At 43.0% G+C, this 26825-nt stretch overlaps 1 protein-coding gene across 1 annotated transcript in view; it reads right to left on the bottom strand.

The window, feature by feature from the left end:
* SOS1 (SOS Ras/Rac guanine nucleotide exchange factor 1) overlaps window positions 1–26825 on the bottom strand; it is a 628878-nt gene that overhangs the window by 516169 nt on the left and 85884 nt on the right. The window contains exon 3 of the mRNA XM_082249445.1: window positions 22330–22461. Within this exon, the coding sequence (XP_082105571.1) occupies window positions 22330–22461 (132 nt within the window). The remainder of the gene's footprint in view (window positions 1–22329; window positions 22462–26825) is intronic.

Genomic DNA, 26825 nt, shown 5'->3' with positions numbered 1-26825 from the left:
TTAAACTTTTCCACAACTTTATCCCTGACCTGTCTGGTGTGTTCATTGGGATTAATGCTGCTGTTTTTTCACTAAAGGTTCTCTAACAAACCTCTGAGGGCTTCACAGAACAGCTGTATTGATACTGAGATACAATTACACACAGGTGGACTCGAATTACTAATTAGGTGACCTTTGAAGGGAATTGGTTTCACTAGATTTTACTTAGGGGTATCAGAGTCAAGGACGCTGAATATAAATGCACACCACACTTTTCAGATATTTATTTGTAACCATTTATTATTTTCCTTTCAACTCACAATTATGTGCCATTATTTTTTTTTATTCTATCACATAAAATCCAAATAAAATACATCTACATTTTGTCATGTTACAACCAAAAACGTAAAAAGGTGAATGAATATTTTTTCAAGGCACTGTATATTTAGGCCAAAATATGGTCTATTACATTTCTTTGGTAAAAATAACCCAAATCAATGCATATTATTATGTCTGTGTGAAAGTCTATAAACTAGGATGTGCGTGTGTGTGTGTATATATATATATATATATATATATATATATATATATATATATATACACACACACACATACATATATATATATGAGAGAGAGAGAGAGAGAGATACATACATACATATTGTGGAGGTCATAGAGGTTGGGTCCTGGATGGGTGTTACATTTCACCAATATTTGGGCTGTGGTCCCTTTAAGGGAAGTATGGGATCACAGGAAGGCAAGGGTTAAGCCCTCTCCCAGAGAGACCAGCTCTTTAAAAAGACAGGAAGTAGTGTCAGTGGGTGTGGAGAGTAGGAGCTGGAGACACACATGGGAGAACTGAGCTGCTAAAGACAAGTGTGTTTGTGTGCTGCATGGTGGCTGGAGATGACATACCTGGGGTAAAACCCCTGCCAAAAGCCGGTATTGTTTTATAATTTCCATTTATGCTGAAGTTAAGCGGACATTTAAGTTATAGCTGTTTTCTGGACTGTTTGCTGCTGGAAGCTTTATTTCTGTTTTGAAGAAAATAAACCACTTCTTGATCAAGTTTACCCGGCTTGTGCACGTGATCCCTTGGAGCTATCACCCCAAATATCACAATATAAACACACACACACATACAAGGTCATAGCGAGCAGCCATGATGGGTACCCTTTTGTAAACTGATTAGAGGAGGCAGGAGCATGTACTTGCCATGCAAATCCTGGTAATGGAAGATGAGTAAAATGTGTTTAGAAGATCTATAAAAGGCCAACAAACCCAATGTGTATTGGAACCCTTTTAAACCACAGAAATTGTATGCTGTCAAAGGCTCTTTAGCAGGGCCAAAACTGCCCCAGATGGGACACAGAGATGGTTTTAAATCACCATGTGCATTCCTGAGAACTGTATTATGGTGAGGCTGCCTGGCCAAAGTTTGCTAGAAAATTTGAAAAACTGCTGCACATCCTGCTTTAACATGAGAAAAGTTTTTTTACTATCTATAATTTACAAGTTTGTTAAATATAAATCCAGGAGCAATTATGATCACACATATCATGTCTGAATATGTTATTTGCTTCCCTAGCTGCTGTGCAGGTCAACAAACAGTATAAGCAGTTAAAATATTCTTCTTTGAGGAAGAAGAGCAGGCCAGGATTTTACCGCTATGACTGTTATGGCTGGATTGAAAACAAGTTATGAAGGTAATCAGAGAATGTTTTCTCTCTGTAAAAATAGGGAGGAAAGCACCAAATTGACTGTGTATTAAAGGAGCCACTAAACAGTGAGGCTAACTGAGGCATGATTGGGATTTGCTATGGAGTAATGTCAGTCTTGCTCAAGTGCAACACTATTGACCAATATGTCCAGTCTGCATAATGTGTCATGAGCTGAAGAGGTGTGAAAGATCACTTTCAAGCAAAGTTAGTTTAGACCGCAGCCTGCAAAACCTTGCGGCCAAAAGAGGCATCCGAAGATGCCAACACATCTACTTTGTAGAATTTTGTGACCCTGTGCACTGACGACCAAGTTGCCGCCTTGCAAACTTGCAGCACTGATGCCTGATGGCGAAAAGCCCAGGAAGCACTCAGTGCCCTAGTAGAGTGCGCCTTCACAGGGAAAGTAGGAACCCGACCCTTCAGCGAATAAGCCAGAATTACCGTCTGTCTGATCCATCGGGATATGGTCTCAGCAGACGCAGCCAATCCTTGAGATCTTTCGGTAAGGACAAACACTGCATCTGATTTTCTGAACAACTCAGTAGCCGCCAGGTAAACTTCAATTGCCCGCACCACATCCAAAGAATGCAATGCCATTTTCTTGGGATAAAAGGTATAAAACTCCGCGCTAATGGTCTATCTGGATAAAATGTATGTGCAAAATAAATAGGTAAAAAAGTGTAAATGGTGTAAGGAGTATAAATGTGGTAAAAAAAATAATATATATTATTTATATATATATATATATATATATATATATATATATATATATATATATATATATATATATATATATATATATATAATGCTGCAGCCTCCCTAAATTACAGTCCGAGGGACTATAAGTATAGGATATAGAAAAGGTAGGGTGGTGGCGCTGCCTAATATTGAAAAGTGCTAAATATAAAGTGCAACAAGATAGTGTCCAAAGCTCAGTATGCAAAGATGATTACCTTATAAAGTGATACGTGCATGTAAATATTACTAAATAATGTGATACAATATGAATTAAAATTTAAATAGATGCCAAACACAAAAACTGTAACGGATATAAATGTATCATAAATTCTATAAATACTTAATAGTGCATATCAGAAAGTGCATATCAAAAAGTGCTCTTAGTGCATATAGAATCCCCCAACTATACCACACACTGTGGTATGGAGGTAACAAAAAAGTGCCAACAAAATATAAAATGCCGTAAGTATATACACAGAGTCCAATATAGGTACTAGGTGTCTATATGCCACATGCCGTGACCAGATGCAGGGTATAAAGTTCCAAAGTAGATAATAGGTGATAGTAGGTGACCACACTCTGGTGATAGCTATAGGGAGTGACCCCATGGTGGACAGTGAGGTGTTGGGTGATCCTTCTGGTAAAAAGACTCACTCACCAGAAACACCCACCCCGCATAGGGGTATATCGCGGGTGTGTATATAAATCCGAGCGACCAGAGACTCCTGATATCTCCACCTACTCCCGAGTGGGGTGTCCTGGGGATGGTCTCAGAGGTCCTATGTGGAAGAGTCCCTTGGGGTGATGGTCGGGATCTACTAGGTTCCTATCGGTAGGTAGTGGTCCGGGATGTCCTCGGGATGTCACTCGTATTTTTATACCAGGGAATAATAGACAAGGCACATAGTGTGATACCGTAAGGGAAATTTAATGTAGCAAAAATAGAGAGGTACTCACATTACAGGAGAAAAAGCGAGCATACAATCGTATGTGTGGAGCGCAATGCGGTCCAAGCCTCAGTCTCGATCGTGAGAAACCGGAAGTGACGCGTCACGCTGTACGCGTTTCGTAATAGATACATCCTCAGCAGCGTCGGTTCACTTCCGATAACATCCCTTATAAATGCATGCGGTAGCTAGGCAACACTTCGTCGACAGGTCAGCTGGTTTAGTGCATAATCCGGAAGTGGGCTGCACATCACGGACTACATCAAAATGGAGGTGTTTAATGCTATAAGCATAAAATACTGGGGACAACATGTTGAGCCGAACGAAAAGTATGTGAGCATTAGTAATAAGTACTTTATGTAAGTCCCACAAAAATCTGTATATCGGACCTGGATTTTAAACCGGGTATAGTAAACCCATTTGTTCCTAACACATTGCATGCATATATTCCGGGAGGGAAACATACAAAGAATACACAAAATCTCTAAATGTGGATGTACCACTCACATCAATTCCATTAAATAACATATTATACATTATACATAAGATTTATTGTGAATAAAAGAAAGGTGTCAAAAGAAAATAATGAAGAATGTTAAAAAATATATTGAAAAATTGAATTAATGAGATGAGGGTGAAGAGGTCATCTAGTGGTATATAATGGAAATACATACAGGTATTTCACAGGATATACTGGATGAGATGTATAGATTTCAGCAAATAATATTGAACATGTATTATTATTTTACTGTTTTTATAAACCACAAACCCACACATCAGTAAATTTACTCATTTATATTATATATATATATATATATATATATATATATATATATATATTTTTTTTTTTTTTTTTTTTTATAGCTTTTAGCACCAGCATAGTATTACATTATTAATGTTTTTATACAGCACAGATACACATGAGCAACCCTAGCGCATCCTTGTGCACATATTTATAAATACATTCTTTCTATAGCAATATCTTTAATATATACCATCATAGATTACTGATTTAAATAGTATATTGTTTTTAATACATCTTGTTTAAATTTATGATCCCAATAGAATCCACATATTATAATTTGCGAATATTTATACCTTTTATCATATTTATAATATTTTCATACCTTGTCACTATAATAATACATGTTCAATATTATTTGCTGAAATCTATACATCTCATCCAATATATCCTGTGAAATACCTATATGTATTTCCATTATATACCACTAGATGGCCTCTTCACCCTCATCTCATTAATTCCATTTTTCAATATATATATATATATATATATATATATATATATATATATATATATATATATATATATATATATATATATATATATATATATATATATATTTTAACATTCTTCATTATTTTCTTTTGACACCTTTCTTTTATTCACAATAAATCTTATGTATAATGTATAATATGTTATTTAATGGAATTGATGTGAGTGGTACATCCACATTTAGAGATTTTGTGTATTCTTTGTATGTTTCCCTCCCGGAATATATGCATGCAATGTGTTAGGAACAAATGGGTTTACTATACCCGGTTTAAAATCCAGGTCCGATATACAGATTTTTGTGGGACTTACATAAAGTACTTATTACTAATGCCGCACATACTTTTTGTTCGGCTCAACATGTTGTCCCCGGTATTTTATGCTTATAGCATTAAACACCTCCATTTTGATGTAGTCCGTGATGTGCAGCCCACTTCCGGATTACGCACTAAACCAGCTGACCTGTTGACGAAGTGTTGCCTAGCTACCGCATGCATTTATAAGGGATGTTATCGGAAGTGAACCGACGCTGCTGAGGACGTATCTATTACGAAACGCGTACAGCGTGTCGGGTCACTTCCGGTTTCTCACGATCGAGACTGAGGCTTGGACCGCATTGCGCTCCACACATACGATTGTATGCTCGCTTTTTCTCCTGTAATGTGAGTACCTCTCTATTTTTGCTACATTAAATTTCCCTTATGGTATCACACTATGTGCCTTGTCTATTATTCCCTGGTATATAAATACGAGTGACATCCCGGACCACTACCTACCGATAGGAACCTAGTAGACCCCGACCATCACCCCAAGGGACCCTTCCACATAGGACCTCTGAGACCATCCCCAGGACACCCCACTCGGGAGTAGGTGGAGATATCAGGAGTCTCTGGTCGCCCGGATTTATATACACACCCGCGATATACCCCTATGCGGGGTGGGTGTTTCTGGTGAGTGAGTCTTTTTACCAGAAGGATCACCCAACACCTCACTGTCCACCACGGGGTCACTCCCTATACCTATCACCAGAGTGTGGTCACCTACTATCACCTATTATCTACTTTGGAACTTTATACCCTGCATCTGGTCACGGCATGTGGCATATAGACACCTAGTACCTATATTGGACTCTGTGTATATACTTACGGCATTTTATATTTTGTTGGCACTTTTTTGTTACCTCCATACCACAGTGTGTGGTATAGTTGGGGGATTCTATATGCACTAAGAGCACTTTTTGATATGCACTTTCGGATATGCACTATTAAGTATTTATAGAATTTATGATACATTTATATCCGTTACAGTTTTTGTGTTTGGCATCTATTTAAATTTTAATTCATATTGTATCACATTATTTATTAATATTTACATGCACGTATCACTTTATAAGGTAATCATCTTTGCATACTGAGCTTTGGACACTATCTTGTTGCACTTTATATTTAGCACTTTTCAATATTAGGCAGCGCCACCACCCTACCTTTTCTATATCATTTTCTTGGGATGCTTGGGCTTAGGACAAAGTGCAGGCAGCACAGGGTGTTCATTCAAATGAAAATCAGAAACTACCTTAGGAAGAAAACGACGGATTAGGTTGGAGTACCACTTTATCTCTGTGGACCGCCAGATAAGGTGAGTGAAAGGACAACGCCGCCAATTCAGATACTCTACGGGCAGAAGTAATAGCCACCAAAAGGCAAGCTTCTGAGACAAGGCAAGCAGAGGAATCTCCCTAATGTTCTCAAAGGGAGGTTTTTGAAGCCTTAGGGGAGCCATATGGCGAACCCCCTGAATAAAAGTGTAAATCAGGGCATGTGTAGGTAAAGGGCCTTGGAAAAACACAGCCAGAGCTGACACTTGGCCTTTGATAGTGCCCAAAACCAACCGCTGTTCAACACCTTTTTGAAGAAAAGTCAAAACCCTAGCCACCAAGAACAAGGGAGGGTGCACCTTCAATGATTCACATCATGAAATGTACTATTTCCATGTACGATGGTAGATCTTCCTGGAGGTAGATTTCCTGGCCTTCAGTAGTGTAAGAATCACTGAATCAGAAAGAACTCCATCCTTCAATACCTGGCTTTCAACAGCCACATCAATAAAGCCAGCGACTGTGAAGCAGGATGGAAGATCGGTCCTTGAGACAGCAGATCTTTCCTGAGAGGAAGTCTCCAGGGAGCATCGGCGACCAACCTTATCAGGGCTGCGCACCAAGACTGGCGAGGCCAGTCTGGGACCACCAGAATCACCAGAACCGCTTCCACTTCAACCCTGCGAAGAAGCCCCGGCAGAAGTTTTAGCGGATGGAATGCATAAATCAACTAATACTGACTCCAAGGAGCCCCCAGTGCATCTGTGATGTCAGTTAGAGGATCCCGAGACCTGGCTACGAACCTCTGAACCTTCTTGTTGAATCAAGAAGCAAACAGGTCGACGTCAGGTGTCCCCCACCGGACACACAGGAGATGAAACACATCCGGGTGTAGGGACCACTCCCCCCGATCCAACACCTGATGACTCCGGTGATCCCCCTGCCAGTTCTCCACTACCTGGGATGTGCAATACAGAGGGCTGAAACAAACTTTTCCGCACAATCCAGGATCTCAGCCACCTCCCAGGCCACCAAGACACTCTTGGTGTCCCCTCGATGATTGATGTAAGCCATGGCATTGTCCAATTGAATCCGGACAGGACAATCTTGCAGACGATTTGTCCAGTGGCTCAGGCAAAGCTTTATCGCTCTGAGCTCCAAAATATTTATCTGAAGTTTGGTCTCTTCTACTGTTCAGGACCACTGGGCGCAGAACTTCCCCAGCACTCCTCCCCAGCCTGACAGGCTGGCGTCCGTGGTTAACACCGTCCAATACAACGGAAGGAAGGACTTGCCCTGGCGTAGTGCTAACGAGTGAAGCAACCATAGTAGAGCAGTCTTTGTGTTGTGACTCAACCAAATAAAAGCCTCCTAGGACTTTGGATCTTTGTTCCATTTGACGAGAATCTCCCTTTGTAAGGGTCTCATGTGGAACTGAGCAAACGGAACCACCTCGAAGGTTGACACCATCAGACTGTGGAAGCTTCTGTCTGTCTAGAAGTCAATGAACATGCAATGAGACCAGCAAGAACAACACCGGTGGAAGAGGAATAGACATCTTCGATTGGTTTCTTTACTTGAGAGCTAGGATGTCACCGTGGCTTCTTTGTAGAAGCCTTATCTGTTAGGGGTTCTGGAAACATTCTAGCATTAATATTTAACGGAGTACAGGAAATCTACAATGAATGCTCTACAAGCCTACTTCTCCTTTTGCCTAAGGAGATGCTGCGGTCACAGCGGCAGAAGAGACCTGTTGTCCTCTGTAAGTTATTTCTTGTATTTTTCCTGGTGTACTTAAAGTCATGTGCATTTACAGGAGCTGGATGCGGAGGATTACAAGGTGCTGTTTTCCCTCAAGCTGCCCTCAGTTGTTTGGTCCCGTTTAGTAACTCTAATCCCGACTGTTGGAGCCTAGCTGTGCTCGCAGACTGGATAGATTTCATGTTATTTTACCAGAGCATATTACTTTTACACCCTAAGTGCAATGGAACTCCCTCAGCCACTCATCAGTCTTTTTTCACGGCAATGGCAAGCTGCCAATCCCCCTGGGGGGAACCCAAGGCAGGGTCTCTGACTGGAATGCACTGCTATGCATAACCCCATAAATCCATTTATGTTCTACTCCTTCCAACATGACAACTGTTTTGATTGTATCATGGAATATTCAAGGTTTACATGATCCCCTAAAGGGCACAATGGTCTCCACATCGCTTTGCAAACATTTGCCAGCTATTTGTGCACTACAGGAAACGCACCATTCAAATGACTATGTCCTATATCAACTTCATTTGGGTGGGGAGAGCCTATCACTCCACCCAAACCAACTATTCTAGGGGTGTTAGTGTATTAACTCATGGTTATTAGACTATCAGGAATTAGGTCACTCTGTAGACACGGAGGCAAAATGTTTTTTTGACTTGTCATAGCTATACTGTACGATGCATTATGGCATATTATCTACATTGCACCACCTTTTAGTTGGGCTACTCTGACCTACCCTTGTTTATCCTAGGGGGACTTCAATTGTTATCTAGATCCTAAACTACACAAACATCCCCCTGCTACTTACTACGAGGAGGACAGTGTGTCAGACGGCCTTGGAAAATTTGTCAGCAGAGGCTGGCTGGTTAGATCCATGGCATAATGCCTATTCCGGGGAGAGACAGTTCTTCGGTTTTTCCAAAACACCTTATCCAGAATAGATCTGTGCCTCTGCTCGCAGATTGCTGCCAGATTTGTATCCTCCATTGTATCCAGAAGCATTTCAGATCAATTCCCATTATAGCCATGGAGACCAGACCTCCAACCACCCTATCCTGAGCCCCATGGAAACTTAAAACCTTCTGGTTTAATCTTCTTCCCACTCCTGACAAGCTCAGAGCACGCAGACTCATGTCGAACATCACCCATTAAGTTCCACATAAAAAAAGAAAGGGTTTATGGTCTGGTAACATCAGTATCACACCTCCATCCCGATCCAATACATACAGACATACATAGGAAAAGGGGGGAATGGCCCGTGGGACTTACATGAGGTGAGTACATGTGGCTGGAGGTAAAAAAGAAAAACCAATGGAATAAAATAAAAAAGTAACTTTTATTGCAGTAAATTTAAAGTAAAAAAGGAAAAATACCTCGTGGACAGGAATGCATAAAAATATCAACTGAAATTGAATATAAACAGTGCATAACATTCATGGTAGTAAAATCACATAATGTATACATCTCATAATGGTACAGTATATTACAGTCTCACCAATATAGCCATAAATACATATATCATAGTAAATGAGTATAATGCATCTTGAACTGACGCGTTTCGCGAGCTGTACGCTCGCTTCTTCAGAGTAAATGCATGAGAAATATGTTTAAAAAGAGAGAGACATGCATATATTGGAGATACAACAAAAAACAATGGAGTAGAAAAAAATCAATAAAAAATATGGAGTATTCTGTAAATATGAGGGACTCGAATAGAGTGCCAAATACTTACAGGCCAAAGTATCTGGAGTCATGATGGGCCAAATGACCATAAACCCTTTCTTTTTCCTTGAATTCGGGTAGAAGACACCCACTTGTGCCCACCTATGGTCTGTTTCCATTGCAGCTGTTATTTCATACTTAGATATTTATATCATTATATGACTCTATATCATATTAATTTATTTCATTTACCCCATTGTATTTCATTATCCCCTTTTTTTCTGTTTTTCATTTCTTCTTCTATTTCCATTCTCACATTATTCTATACTACCTGTCCAGTGCGATATCTTCACACTGGACACTCCACTTTTCCTGGTTTTCATGATGGGCTGCTTTGGGATGGGGGTGGCTGGCTTCTGTCCCGGGAGCTGCGATGTATGAAGAGGGAGGTCCCTCCTCCCTTGCTGTCCCCGCCCTTCGGACACGACGGGCGGGGCCACCTATACATCAGCGCCATGCCGCACCTCCAGCTTGGGGTTTCCGGCGCCTCCCCTGGCGTCGCCACGCTGCTGCGTGCCATTACATCTACGGACGGCTGGGGGTAGGTCGCGGTCCGCGTCCCTTTCCCCCACTCAGTCACGGTTGCTTGTTGCTCCTGTCAGACCCCCTTCTACCGCCCGCAGCATGACGCTAGGGTCCTATGGACACTGCCTACTCAGGATACCCATGGATGGATCGCTTTCTGGGACACTCGTTTTCCTCCCTCCCACATTAACACATTTATTTCTTTCATCAGCCATAATATGGTAAGCACTCTCTCTACCACGATTCCCTTAATAATCCCTTTTTTTTCACTCATCAGAGGTGTTCATTTATTCCACTTTTTCAAACTCTACTCGCGTTCCAAATCTCACTATTCATTTACTAGCACATGCCTGGCACCAGCTCCTATGCAACTTGCATATTCACCCTTTTATCTCCTTTCCTTCCAGTTTCACCCTTACTATTATTTCATACCGACCATTTACTGACCATATAATTATACTGATTATATAATTTATATCATATACTATATTATTTTATTTACAGTTCTATGACAGATTTGGAAGGTTATTCTACTGTCCTAATCTTACTCACATTCCTACCCTCACTAATTGATAACTAGCACATGCCTGGCACCAACTCCCATGCACTGTGCATATCCACCCTTCTTCCTCTTTATTCTTGCCATTTTCATCATTTTCATCCTTGCCATTACCTTCCAATTGACCATATCACATATCCTTCCTAAATCCAACATAATACTCTATTACCTATATATGTGATAACTTTATTTAGTACTATACATTATATACTATACTACTTTATTTACAGTTTTATGACAGATTTGGAAGGTTCACTCTCCTCCCACAACACTCACCCGTCATCCATTTACCATGGGGCCCTTTGTTGGCTTGGTCCAGTTGGACCCTTCAGCTCCCGGGTCAGGCATCCCCCACCACCGCCTCTTTTTGCCCATCATGACTCCAGATACTTTGGCCTGTAAGTATTTGGCACTCTATTTGAGTCCCTCATATTTACAGAATACTACATATTTTTTTATTGATTTTTTTCTACTCCATTGTTTTTTGTTGTATCTCCAATATATGCATGTCTCTCTCTTTTTAGACATATTTCTCATGCATTTACTCTGAAGAAGCGAGCGTACAGCTCGCGAAACGCGTCAGTTCAAGATGCATTATACTCATTTACTATGATATGTATTTATGGCTATATTGGTGAGACTGTAATATACTGTACCATTATGATGTATACATTATGTGATTTACTACCATGAATGTTATGCACTGTTTATATTCAATTTCAGTTGATATTTTTATGCATTCCTGTGCATGAGGTATTTTTACTTTTTTACTTTTGATTTACTGCAATAAAAGTTACTTTTTTTTGTATTTTATTCCATTGGTTTTTCTTTTTTACCTCCAGCCACAAGTACTCACCTCATGTAAAGTCCCACGGGCCATTCCCCCTTTTTCCTATTAAGTTCCACATGGGAGACTTTTAAAGCCTACCTTCATGGACAGCTCATTGCTGAAATCCAAATAAAAGGAGTACAGCTGCCCAGGGGGAACAAATGGCCCAGCTGGTACATTATCAGGACAAATTTATTGCTGATCCCACAGATGAACATAGGGATAGTTGGCTATCTGCTCAGAAGGCGCTACCTCACATTAATACTTCAGCAGCTCATGCTTCTTTAGCAGACTAGCGTTTTAAGAGGAACGGGAACAGACTAGTTACTTCTTAGCAAAACTCGCTCGTGCTCAACAGGTGTCCCCCTCGATTGGAGCATTAAAAAGACAAAAATGGCCAAAAAGTTATTTCCCCAGATCTCATTATGGCTGAACTAGTTGATTTTTACTCCACCCTTTATCAGTCTAAGCAGAACTATTCTGCGGAGGCACTGCAGGAATATATCCAAAATATCCCTCTACTCTCTCTCGGTTGCCTCTCAACAACCTTTGGATGCCCAATACCGCTAAGAGGCGACCAGTCTGTTCCCATTTCTCTTAAAACGCTAGTCTGCTAAAGAAGCATTTCCTCTCAGCTGCTGAAGTATTGATGCGGGGGAGCACCTCCTGAGTGGATAGCCAACTACCCCTATGTTCATCTGTGGGGGAGGGACTTGTGAAATGAACACAGAGACCGGTAATCCTAAATAGGAGGATCATTGGCGCTCTGTGATCATTTTAGAGAGAACGGTCTGCTGTGTTTCGCCCCAGGATCGCTCCCTTACAGGTACGGCGGTTCACAAAACGAGCCAGCCTGCCGAAGTAGATCTGCGGCGGGCCGTCGGCAAGTGGTTAAATTGTCCTACTGTTATATATCCGCCATAACTCCCCTGCAATTATTCCCCTAAAAGTGTTCCACATTGTTAAAGCGGAGTTCCAGCCTCACACACTCACCTGTCCAACGGTCCAGCGATGCGGCCGCCCGAAGCCTCGCTCTTCTCCCTTTCTGCTCTGCGGCGCCGGCATCACTGGTGTGGGCACCCGGCTGTGACAGTTTGCGGCTTCACAGCCGGGTACGCACTGCGCATGCGCGAGTTGCGCTACGCGTTGTGATTGGCCGGCAATCTTCTGGGACCTCTGACATGTCCCAGAAGATTGTAGGGAGGGAGGGGGAGAGCAGAACTTCCGCTCAGGGCGCTGCGGCGCTCCGAGCGGAAGTGAGAGCGGGTACCTGTCAAAACTAGGTACCCGCTCCCCCCCCCCCCCAAAAAAAATGACATGCCAAATGTGGCATGTCAGGGGGTTAAAACTACCTAAAACGGAAGTTCCACTTTTGGGTGGAACTCCGCTTTAACTCAATTTTTAGATCCCTGCCTTCGCAATCCAAGCACTCTAGAGTTAAACTTGAACAATTTCAAAGACCTAAATAAGCTGGTGGTTTAGTGTTACCTAACCACTGGCTGTACTTAGATGCACAACTGCAGCAGATAGTACGAGCTATCATGAAATGGAGGAGGATATGTGCAATCAAGACCCCTCAACAAAACTAAAGTGCCTTGCAAAAGTATTCACCCCCTTGACTATTTACCTATTTTGTTACATTACAGCCCTAAGTTTAATGTTTTGTTAATCTGAATTTTATGTGATGAATCAGAACACAATAGTCTAAGTTGGTGAACTGAAATGAGAAAAATATATACACAAAACTCTTTTTTAGAAACAGGAAAGAGAAAATTGGCATGTGCGTATGTATTCACCCCCTTTGTTATGAAGTCCATAAAAAGCTCTGGTGCAACCAATTACCTTCAGAAATCACATAATTGGTGAAATGATGACCACCTGTGTGCAATCTAAGTGTCACTCACATAATCTGTCATTACATATACACACCTTTTTTGAAAAGCCCCTGAAGCTGCAACACCTAAGCAAGAGGGACCACTAACCAAACACTGCCATGAAGACCAAGGAACTCTTCAAACAAGTAAGGGACAATGTTGTTGAGAAATAAAAGTCAGGGTTAGGTTATAAAAAAATAACCAAATATTTGATGATCCCCAGGAGCACCATTAAATCTATCATAACCAAATGGAAAGAACATGGCACAACTGCAAACCTGCCAAGAGACGACGGCCGCCCACCAAAACTCATAGACCGGGCAAGGAGGGCATTAATCAGAGAGGCAGCACAGAGACCTAAGGTAACCCTGGAAGAGCCGCAGAGTTCCACAGCAGAGACTGGAGTATCTTAGGAGCATAGGAGGACAATAAGCCGTACGCTCCATAGAGTTGGGCTTTATGGCAGAGTGGCTAGAAGAAAGCCATTACTTTCAGCAGAAAACAAAATGGCACGTTTTGAGTTTGCGAAAAGCCATGTGGGAGACTCCCAAAATGTATAACGGAAGGTGCTCTGGTCTGATGAGACTAAAATGTAACTTTTCGGCCATCAAAGAAAACGCTATGTCTGACGCAAACTCAACACATCACATCACCCAAAGAACACCATCCCCACAGTAAAACATGGTGGTGGTAGCGGCATGCTGTGGGGATGTTTTTCAGCAGCCGGGACTGGGAAACTGGTCAGGGTTGAGGGAAAGATGGATGGTGCTAAATACAGATACAGATGTTCTTGAGCAAAACCTGTACCACTCTGTGCGTGATTTGAGGCTAGGACGGAGGTTTACCTTCCCGCAGGACAATGACCCCAAACACACTGCTAAAGCAACACTTGAGTGGTTTAAGGGGAAACATGTAAATGTGTTGGAATGGCCTAGTCAAAGCTCAGACCTCAATCCAATAGAAAATCTGTTGTCAGACTTAAAGATTTCTGTTCACAAGTTCAAACCATCCAATTTGTAGGAGCTGGAGCGGTTTTGCAAGGAGGAATGGGCAAAAATCCCAGTGGTAAGATGTGGAAAGCTCATAGAGACTTATCCAAAGCGACTTGGAGCTGTGATTGCTGCAAAAGGTGGCTCTACAAAGTATTGACTTTAGGGGGGTGAATAGTTATGCACATTGACTTTTTCTGTTATTTTGTCCTATTTGTTGCTTGCTTCACAATAAAAAAAAAAAAAAAATCATCTTCAAAGTTGTGGGTATGTTCTGTAAATTAAATGATGCAAATCCTCAAACAATCCATGTTAATTCCAGGTTGTGAGGCAACAAAACACGAACAATGCCATTGAATACTTTTGCAAGGCACTGTAATGCAATTTACAGTGGGTAGAAGGGAAATTGTCAGTGGTCTGGAGGGTCTTGCATTCAGTAAGTCTAACAAATTATACGCCACCTATGCCCTAATGCAAAAGGTCTGGAACAAGGCCAGGCAGTTGCAACAAGTCACAGAGTTCACACAGTTTAGCCCTTTTTTGGTAATGCACATTATTCAGAATTAGCCCAGTTTCAATATGGGGCGAAGTAGGCGCAATATGGTATAACTCATTTGAGACACTTGTTTTCCAAAGGGGCGCTGCACCCCTTTTGAGAACTACAAACCATGCTTCGTCTGCCCTGCTCAATGCGGTTTTACTATTTACAGCTGCATCATGTTGTTAAGGCACAGCAGTGGGATGATCTTTGGTTACAGTCGTCCACCCCTATATACAATTATATGGCTGTAACTACCTAGAAGGGTTTTATATCTCAGTGCTACTTGATGCTACTTAACCGTTTTCTTCGGGATTACCCCAACATAGTGTTTTCCTATTGGGAAAAAGATATTGGTACATTTGAAGATGAACAATGGGAGGAGACCCTCCTAGCGGTCCAGTAGTGCTCTTTAAATGTGGCTCAATGTCTTTCTCAATTGTATCTACTTCTGAGGGTACACTAAACTCAAGCAAGACTGTTTAGAATGTGCCTCAGGGATAGTTCCACCTGCACTCGATGCTGTAGGGATCATGGGAATCTTATTCACCTGGTATGAATATGCCAAAAGCTACACATCTACTGCAGAGGTGTCAGAGGTTGTCAATAGAGTCTTTCAGGTGTCCCTGCCTGCAGATACCAAACAATGTGCATTGGGAATACTGTGTGACCTTCAAGTGGAGGATATTACCAAATAGGCTATAGCTAGAGCTCTATTCCAGGCCCACAGGCTGATTCTGAGACACTAGATTTACACTGACCCTCCTACAGTAAAGGAATGGGTGTCTCAGATGGGCGACACCCTTAGGCTCGAAAAATATATCTGGCAACATAGCAGGTGCTTTGGTAGATTTGAGAAACTATGGTCCTTATGGTTGGACACCCTAGGTCTGGCCCTGGCTGACCTTGTATTAAATCATCTTCTGACTTGATAGAGCATTCCAGGTTGTGTATCTAGCCTGGATCTTTGGGGATAGTTGAGTGTACCCCTGTATTAAATGCAATAAAATTTTAATGTTACAATGTGGGGATAACACCTAAAGACTTGTTTGTATTAACCCCTGTAAATGCGCTTAATTGCCAACTTGTGATGCACGTATATGCTCTGGTATGTGTAATGTTTTTTTTCTTTTCTTGACCACTTAAGGACCAGGCCTATTTCTGACACTAGTTGTTTACAAGTTAATATTTTTTGCTAGAAAATTACTTAGAATCCCCAAACGTTATATATTTTTTTTGTAGCAGAAACTCTACAGAATAAAATGGAGATCGTTGCAATACTTTGTCACACCGTATTTGCCCAGCAGTCTTACAAATGCATTTTTTTGGGGAAAAATTTGGATTTTTGTACTTACCATAAAATCCATTTCTCGTTTATCGATGGACACAGCGCTCCATAAATTATAACTACTGGGTTATATTGCCACCTCCAGGAGCGGGACTAGGCAGAACAAAAGAAACCTGGCTACGCCCATGAGCCATGCTCAGCTTGGTATGCAGCCCCCCTCTCTGCTCTAGGTAATCAGTTTTAAACATAAAAGCCCTTAACCAGAACACAGGAGCCCCGTCTAAAAAATTAAAAGTTTAAAGAAAAACACCCCTCAAGAGGGAACAGTCCCTCTTAAACAGCAGCCTGCAAAACCTTGCAGCCAAAAGAAGCATCCGCAGATAGATTCCTTATAGAATCTTGGTACAGTATGCACTGACGACCAAGTGGCCGCCTTGCAAACTTGCGACATTGCAAGGTGGAACCTGATGTTTAATGGAAAAGGCCTGAGTCACCGTCTGTCTGATACATCTGGAGATGGTAGCCGAAGAAGCGGCCAGGCATTTTCTTGGTCCGTCCGTAACCACAAAAAGCAAGTCTGACCTCCGAAAGGACTTAGTAGCTGCCAGATACACCCAAATCGCACAAACCACATCCAAGGTATGCAAAGCAAACTCCTTGGGGTGAGTCGGCTTGGGACACAAGGAAGGCAACACAATGTCCTCATTCAAACGGAAATCAGAGACAACTTTGGGCAGGAATGAAACAGGGACGAAGAACCACTTTATCCCTATGGACCACCAAATAGGGGCTGCGTCAAGATAATGCTGCCAATTCCGCTATCCTGTAGGCTGAGATAAAAGCAACCAAGAATGTCATTTTCTGGGATAACGTAGACAAGGGAATCTCCCGAATATTCTCAAATGGAGGTTTCTGGAAAACCGAAAGCACTAAATTTAAATCCCATGGCGGCAAAAAAGACTGTACAGGTGGAGCAACATGGTGAACCCCCTAAATGAAGGTACGAACTAAAGAGTGAATGGCTAGGGGTCACTGAAAGAAGATTGCCAAGGCAGACATCTGGCCCTTGATGGTACTCAAGGTCAACTGCTGAAAAACGTCCCGTTGAAGAAAGGTTAAGAACCGAGCCACAGAAAAGGATCGAGTATGAGCGCCAAACGACTCGCATCAAGAAATGTACACTTTCCACGTACGATGGTATATCTTGCTAGAAAACAACTTCCTCGCCTTCACCATAGTAAGGATCACTGATCCAGACTATCCCTCAGTACCTGGCTTTCAATAGCTAACCCATTAAAACCAGCAAATGTAAAGCAGGATGGTAGATTAGCCCTTGGGACAACTAGTCTTCTCTGAGAGGAAGCCCCCAAGGGACCAGGGTGATTGGAAGATCCTCACTCTTGATTCCTTGCAGGAAATGTGGAAGAAGCCGAGAAAGATACTGGCCTTACTGTGGCCCTTGGACGCCTGCGGCATCTGTCAGAGGACCCTCCCCCCCTCCCGTGATACCCTTAATGCTGTCATCCCGGGTAGCCCCAAACAGGTGATCAGCTTGAAAGGGCAGATCAATGAGCTTTCTTACAGGCTTGGTCTGCGGACCAGTTCTTAAGCCACAGCATGCGCCTAATCACCACCGCTGAAACAAAAAGTTTGGCCAGCACAGGAGCTGTATCCAAAGCTGCATCACAAATAAACTGCAGTCCATGGACCAACTGGTCCGCTAAGTCAACATAAGCAGCGGGGACCTGATCAGTCCCCAGGCCCTGGCGCAAAAGCTTGGCCCATTCAGTTAGAGTCTGAGACATCAAGGCTGAGGCAAAGACTTGGCTGCAATGCCGAACCAGCCATAGTAAACATGCCACAGCCTCTGCTTTCCTGTCAGCCGGGTCCTTAAAGAACAGGGATTCCTCTACTGGGATCATAGTTGCTTTATTCAACCTGAAAACAGGAGGGTCCACCACTGGTGAACTAGTCCACTTTTTAAAAAGTGGCTCCTCAAAAGGGTAATGTACAGCAAAATGTTTGGGGAACAAAAAACTGGATTTTTGTAAGAACTTACCGTAAAATCCTTTTCTCTGAAGTCCATTGACAGACGCAGCAGCAATGTTTCTTTACCCTTGGGGTTATGCGCCATCTACAGGAGTAGACTAGGCAGTGAAAAAAATTCACTGACACGCCTATAGGGGCTGTCCTTCTTAGCATAACCCCCCACATACTGTGCTCTCAAATCAGTTTCGTAGCAAGCAGTAAAAAGAAGACACAAACCATCCCCATAAAAGAGGGGCGGGTGCTGCTTTTGTCAATGGACTTCAGAGAAAAGGATTTTACGGTAAGTTCCTACAAAAATCCAGTTTTCTCTATCATCCATTAACAGATGCAGAAGCAATGCTTCTTTACCCTTGGGACATCCCAAAGCAGTATAGGCATGAGGGGTGGGAAGAATGCAACCAAAAAACAGTTAACGTATTTCCAAGGCTTAAAACCTAGCCAACTGGGAAAAGAAAAAAACTCAACCAATAACAGGAGCTCACCCACGAACAAATTTGACTCCTTAAAGCGGTTGTATCCCGCTTTTTGACACTTTTACCTACAGGTAAGCCTATAATAAGGCTTACCTGTAGGTACAAATAATATCTCCTAAACCGGCATGGTTTAGGAGATATTTACAGTGCATGCAGCCGCTCGCGCGAGCGGCGCATGCGCTCTGACGGTCCGGGGGGACCTTCAATTAAGTTGCCGGGAGCTTGCCAGAAAATCACGACGTCATCGCGGCTCCGGCCAATCAGCGCGCTGGAGTCGATTCTTCCGGCCAATCAGCGCGCCGGAGCCGCCGAACCCGGAAGAGACGACGAGGGATCATGGCAGCGCCCGCATCGATGTCCGGGGGTCCGTGTCGGGGCTTCGTTTTAAGGTAAGTTACACATAATGGGCTAGTATGCGATGCATACTAGCTCATTATGCCTTTGTCTTGCAGGTTTTTTTTTTTTTATTTTTTTTTTATAGGGTTTACAACCGCTTTAAAGAGAAAAAGACAAGTCTCTTTATGCAGCAGCCTGCAAAACCTTGCAGACAAAAGAGGCATCCGAAGATGCCAATAAATCAATCTTGTAGAACTTTGTAAAAGTGTGCACGGACGCCAAAGTCGCCGCCTTACACACTTGAGCAACAGATGCCTGATGACGAAAGGTCCAAGAGGCACTCAGCGCTCTAGTAGAATGCGCTCTCAAAAGGGAAAGGAGGAACCTGACCCTTCAATGAATAAGCCTGAACAACTGTCTGCCTAATCCATCTGGATATGGTCGCAGCAAATGCAGCCAAACCCTTACTAGTTCCCTCAGTAAGGACAAAAAGAGAATCCGATGTCCCAAAAGGATGTCCCTGATCGCCCAAACCACATGCAGAGAATGCAAGGCAACTTTCTTAGGATGCTTAGGCTTAGGACAGAGTGAAGACAAAACAATGTCTTCATTTAAATGGAAATCAGACACCACCTTAGGAAGAAAGGACTGATTAGTTCAGAGAACCACTTGATCTCTATGAACGACCAAGTAAGGCGAACTGCAGGAAAAGCACCGCCAATTCAGACACTCTGCGGGCAGAAGTAATGGCAACCAGAAAGACAACCTTCTGAGATAACAAAGGCAGAGATATGTCCCTAATATTCCCAATATTCTCAAAAGGAGGCTTTTGAAGAACAGACAAAACCAAATTCAGATCCCAAGGAAGGGGATCTTCTCGGAGGAGCCAGATGACGCACCCCTTGAATAAAGGTGCAGATTAGGGAATAAGTTGCCAACAGGCGTTGGAAGTAAATAGCTAAGGCCGACACTTGGCCCTTGATCTTGCCCAAGGCCAACAGTGGCTCAACTCATTTCCTAAAGAAAGCCAAGACCCTCACAACCGAAAACAAGCGAGGGTGCAAGTTTTGCGATTCACACCAGGAAATATACATCTTGCAAGTACGATGATAAATTTTTCTGGAAGTCGCTTTCCTAGCTCTCAGCAGGGTAGGGATCACAGACTCAGAGAGACCTCTGTCTCTCAGCACCTGGCCTTCAACAGCTATGCCGTTAAAGCCAGCGACCGTAAAGCAGAATGGAAGATCGGCCCCTGACACAGCAGGTTCTCCATCAGAGGCAGCCGCCAGGGACGCTCGACGGCCATCTTTACCAGGTCTGCGTACCAAGACCGGCGAGGCCAGGCTGGCACCACCAGAATTGCTGGCACCTTTTCCACCGCCAATCTGCGGAAGAACCTCGACAACAGCTGTATCGGATGAAAGGCATAAAGCAGCCGATACCGGCTTCAAGGAGCCACAATTGCGTCTGTGGCGTCAGCCAGAGGGTCACGAGCCTTCGTACCTTCTTGTTCAGACAAGACGCAAACCGGTCAACCTCCAGGGTGCCCCCCCGGACACACAGGAGATAAAATATCTCTGGATGCAGGAATCATTCCCCTTGGTCCAGAACTTGACGAATCAGACAATCCGCCTACCAGTTCTCCATGCCTGAAATGTGAACTGCTGAAAGAGCCGAAACATGTTCATCGGCCCAAGTCAGGATTCTCGGCCATCTGATGGGGCACCAGGGCACTCCTTGTGCCCCCTAGGTGATTGATGTAGGCCACAGCCAAGGTCAGGTAGACCAAGGAAGATTGCTGCCACAACTGCCAGAGGAATTGTTTGGGATACAAAGAAAAATTCACAGGTAACCTCAGAAGAAATACAGGCTGCTCTGGATAAAAATGGTGTGGTTGCTTTTAAGGTGCACAATAAAAACCTGGTTAGAATATTCCCGACAACACCTTGACATGCCTCACTGGGCTTTTTTTGTGGCAGTAAAGGCTTCTTTTCTGCAACTCGACCATGCAGATAATTTTTGTTCAAGAATGTTCTTATTGTGCTCCTTTAAAACAACCATACCGTCTTTTTTCAGAGCAGCCTGTATTTCTCCTGAGGTTGCCTTTGGGTTTTTCTTTAAATCCCAGTTTTTTGGCATGATCAGTCATATTTTCAATATTAAATTGGTTGTAAATACAGAAGGTTTTATTTTATCTTATAGCATTCTATGCAATAAGATCAAAAAAATCTTCTGCGTGCAGCAGCCCCCCTCAGCGCCCCCTAATACTTACCTGAGTTCCACCTAGATCCAGCGATGTTGCACAAGAGATTCGGCTGTCCAGGACTCCCCTCCTCATTGGCTGAGACAGCAGCGTGGCGCCATTGGCTCCCCCTGCTGTCAAAGTTTGTGAGCAAAGAGGAAAGAAAGGGGTGGGGCTAGGCACCAGCTCCGTGTCTGAATAGACACAGAGCAGCGGCTCGGCTCGGGTGCCCCCATAGCAAGCTGCTACACACCCAACAGTCAGATAAGTTTACATCTCTTATGGCAGCATGATTAAGTTGGAGCAAAGCATTGCCCATTCATAAGGCTTTGAAGAGCATTGGAAGAAAGAACACAAACATTACCTTTAGCAGATGGAAGGCACACTTGAGGCAGAATCACAACTGTGCTTAAAGCGAAAATATTATAACCCAGGCTCCAGGGATGCGGCATCTCGGAGCGCCCCACCAAGCTGGATTTAGGGTTTTGATCACTGATCGCCGATAAAATCACTTCCGCATATGTGCAGAAGTGCAGTCAGATTTTGCATTGCCAAATTTGTACAATGAACTGTGCATGCACATTTCAGGATTCATGGAATGGAACTCTAAGGCAGGCCACACGTGATTCAATTTCTTTTGTTTAACCAGCAGGTTGTACAACAGGCTGGTTGTACAGAAGTCAATCTATGGATCCCTGCTGAACCAGCAAAATGTTGATCCATCTATGGCCAACGTAAGTGTCTTTTGGTGAATAGACGCCTTACTTCATGCTACACATCCTTTTTCTTATCTGGTGTGTAAAATGTAGGTTTTTACAGACACTTCTTTTAATGAACTTTCAGACTTTCATGATTTCTTAGTTTTATCAATTACCTTTAGTAAAGGATGGATTTTATCTACAGGGAGAGATAAAGGAGTCCGCCGCTTCTTCTTCTCAAGAGCAGATTGAGCATCAGCGATTGCCCACTTATCTATGGGGTGAGGGAAGCTTTTCTGAACTCGCTCCTACAGGAAAAATAATATGAAAGAAATGAATTAATTGCATAAATACTATATTATAATAAGAATGTTTTAAAAAAAAAATCTGTGCTTGACTGAATGTGGACTCTTCATAAGATACAGTAAAGTGAAGAGGAAGAAAATCAAAAATAAAAGAAAACAGATAATTATGTCAAATACACACGAACTTACTACGTATTTTTATAAAATGTAGTAAAGTGAAGAGAAGAAAAAAAGAAATAAAGAAAACAGATAATTATGTCAAATACACACAACTTACGAAAAAAGAAAAAAAATTGTTGAACCTGCCAGAAATCTTGCAGGCTGATAATTTTCTGTACTCTCTGCTGAACTCTAAATCAGTTAGGCTCCTCGCACACCTGAGGGTATCGTTTTCAGGCATTTTTGTGGGCATTTTTCAGGTGTTTTTTGCAGGCATTTGGAGGCAGGCATTGACATTAACAAAAACACTTGTAATCTGCCAAAAAAGAAGTTCATGTACTTTTTTGAGCTTCATGCATTTTGCTTCAGGTAACAAAATGCTCATTTCTGAACAGGGGCTTCCAGCACCTGAATATATGTGGAACACATACCCCTCATGTTATGATGAAGAGAAGAAGTGCAAGTATTCTGTAATAATGTCTTAAGGTGACAACACTCTTCCTTCTAAGATACAGTACAATGAGTCAATGCTGTCACCCTAAGACAGACAGAAGTGTGTGGAAAAAAAAAAAAAAAAGATCCTGTTCCTTTAAAGCATGGTATACAGCACAGTGCTTGTGCTGGGTACTTTGGCCCCTTGTATCACCTGAAATACCTGGCTGATCCTGCCTGATTCTGCCTTCCCCCTGTAAACTGACCACAGTTTATCATGGCTGCTGAGCCTGACACCGTGGTTAGTTGATGTGCTTTTGTCATCCGCTGCTCTCCTCTGTCCTGTCTCCGCGCTCTCCTTCCCTGTCAGCTCCAATCCGCTCCCTGGCCCTCCCTTCCTGCTGCTAAAATGACTGTTTTTTTCTTGCTACAATTTCGTCTGTTATATCAAATGATGTGCCCCAGTGTATGTGTTTTGTAAAAAATAAGATGCTGTATACCTTATTTTATAACGCTGCTCACGTGACCGGCCGCCTGTTTCCTCCTCTCCCTGACTGTTGTCAGCCAGGGGATTCTCAGCCCCTCCCGATTGTAGCTGTCAGATCGAAAGAGGAGAGAGGGGGCCCGGTCACCTGAGCGCAGAGTGGCGCTATAAAATAAGGTATACAGCAGCTTATTTTTTACAAAACACATTCACTGGAGCACATCATTTAATATAACAGACAAGATTGAAGCAAGAAGACTCAGTGGCTTAATAACCACTTTAAAGTGGTTGTAAATTCCCTATAATAAGGCTTACCCAGGGTACTGTAAATATCTCCTAAACATGCATCATTTAGGAGATATTTACTGCGTATGCGGCCGATGACGTCATCGGCGCATGCACTTTGAACGAACTACCACCCATGTCAGTCACACAGCCGGAGTCCGCGGACACAGAAGGAAGATGGGTGAAGATGAATAAGGCATCCAGCAGTGACGCATCGGTGGAGGGCTTCGTTTGCAGGTAAGTTTTACATACAGTGCTAGTATGCAATGCATACTAGCACATTATGGCTTTACTTTACAGGTCAGAAAAAAAAAAGTGTAGCCTGCAGTTTACTTCCTCTTTAACCAGTTCTGGGCTGCCCTACAAACATTTACTGCAGCAGGGTGGCCTCTCTGCGTACCTATCGGCAGTGATCAGATTTGATTCAGAATCGATCAATCGTCAGGTTCAGGCCAATGATTTATGGCCTGGACCTGCTAATCGGTTCTGACGAATGGCAAAACAACCTGTGCCTGTGTAATGTAAACACAGGCACAGGAAATTATGCAATCTTGTCCCCTGGATCCTTTTTGGGCTCCAGAGTGAGAGAAGAGAGCATCTACTCTGATTACAAGCACTACACTAACAGAACACACAGTAAGGCACATTTAACCCCTTGATGGTCCTCTTCCCCCCCCCCCCCAGTTGACCCTTTCACTCCCTGTCACAGTGTCATTAGGTACAGTGTACAGATATTTTACTGATCACTGTATTTAGGGTCACCGGTGACACTAGATAGCATTAGCATCAGTCTCAGATAGGGCCATATACTCCCCAATAAATCCTTTTACTGCTCTATCACAGTGTCATTAGTACAGTGTACAGATCTTTTTTTCTGATCATTGTATTAGGTGACGCCAGTTAGTGTTAGAGTGAGTTAGCGTTAATCCCAGACAGCGTCAGATTGCCCGCTGCATATTCACTAATACGTTTTAACCCTTTGATTGCCAGTAACACTAACACACACACACATTTTACACCTCCATTACTAGTATAGCCTGAACGGATAAATATCTTTGTTCAGATCAGAACTATACTAGCATCCCTAATAGTATAGTGTTTCCAAAAACGTGTCATCAAGATCAGCCCTGACACCTGCCAGCAACTTTTTGTAGCGATTCAAACAGTCCTTGACGGCTGATCATCACTCACATAAGTCTCTTCTTCTTGGATCGGGGTGTGGCTCAGTAATGATGCAGTAAGGGTGTGTTCCTCGGGAGCTCTGTGATCCACAGCAGTGCTCAGGCCTCATGCAGCCAGCGAACCTGACCCTGCCTTGAACCTCTGCACATGTCAGTCTCTGATAACCCCGTGAAGCCCTTGGAGACCGGTAGGAGACCGGACATTGTGACATACTTCCTCCGGCGTCCTGCAGCTCAGTGTGTCTCCTCTCCAGCTGAGATGGCGCCGCCGTGTCCACTCAACACCAGCCATATCTCGCTGAAAAAGCTTTCTAAACCGGCACAGGGCCATTCAACGGATACCTCTGCATCCCCTCGAGGCTCCCCACAGCCGACCTCCAAAATGGACAAACACAATGGATGATCATACATCCCCTGGTCAATTGGAAAACCCTCAGCCTTCAGAATGGAGAGAACTGCTCTTACTAATAACGACAAAGCAGGATATAAATGAGATGGCAGCATCAATTGTGAGTAATCTTTTTCTTGAAATTAATGCCATAAAACAGCAATTTACACAAATAGATAAAAGTAGTGGCTGTGGGGGTGGCCCAATCTATATTGGAAACCAGAGTTAATGCTATAGAAAACGCACAGGTCCATATACAGAATCAACTAACCATTTTGCAACTCCAAAAGGATGACAGTGAAAATCGCAACCAGAGAAATAATATTAGGCTGCAAGGGGTCCCAGAAACAGTTCTGGGCCCCGAATTAAAGACGGCAGCTTTGGGGATTTTTAACAAATTGTTGGAGCACCCAACTACAGAGGAGATCGAAATAGACAGAGTACATAGAGTACAGGCACCCCGCAGCGTAGGAGAAGACCATCCACGTGATGTATTGGTCAGAACACATTTCTACTCCCTTAAGGAAGATATTATGCGATGTGCATGGAATCAAAGTCCTATAGACTTTAAAGGAGCCCCAATACGGCTCCTAGCAGACCTCTCACGCTGCACTCTGCAGATGAGGGCCATATTATATTATTATTCTTTAAAAAACATTTTTTTTTGTTTGTTTTAGGCCTCCAGGGTAACCATGTCACCTAGCCCCGCACGAGTGGTCCCAGGATATAAGGTAACCACCCTTAATGTAAGAGGTTTACCCACCCCAGAGAAACGGTCACGTCTTCTATCAGATTTAAAACACAGTCATTCACATATGGCATTTTTACAGGAAACGTATTTTCGGAAAGATGTCATCCCCAGGCTATATAATAGGGATTTCCCCTGGGTGTATTATGCTCCCTCACTAATACCCAAATCAAAAGGAGTGAGTATCCTCATATCTACATTTTTGCCCTGGGTGTTTAAAGAGGCGCTGATAGACCCAGGTGGAAGATTTTTGTTGATTAAGAGCAGGGTTGGTCAGACAACGGTAACTTTATTAAATGTTTATCTGCCTAAATCAGATCATATATCTTACTTACAGCAATTGATTCCGGTAGTTTTGTGGTTTAGAGAAGGGCACCTCGTGATGGGTGGAGACTTTAATTTTATACCTGAACCCCTCCTGGATTCTTCCAGGGGAAGTTCAAGTATTTCCCATACCCTGTTACGCCGACTGCAGCGGGAACTGTCTCTCCTTGACCTGACTGACCCTTGGCGACTGATGCACCCAGGTGAGCGGGATTATACTTACTACTCTCCGACCCACAATGTCTACACTCAAATAGATCGCATTTTACTCCCTCAAAGTGATCTCCCCTTGGTTATCTCCTCGCATATCGAATAATTTTCTATATTAGACCACACTCCTGTCCACGTAGTTATTGCATGGGAATC

The sequence above is a fragment of the Pelophylax lessonae genome (genome assembly GCF_965119305.1).
Source record: "Pelophylax lessonae genome assembly, chromosome: 3".
Classification (NCBI taxonomy): Eukaryota; Metazoa; Chordata; class Amphibia; order Anura; family Ranidae; genus Pelophylax; species Pelophylax lessonae.
The sequence above is the reverse complement of the archived record's forward strand: the minus strand, read 5'-3'. Positions and strand labels throughout refer to the sequence as shown.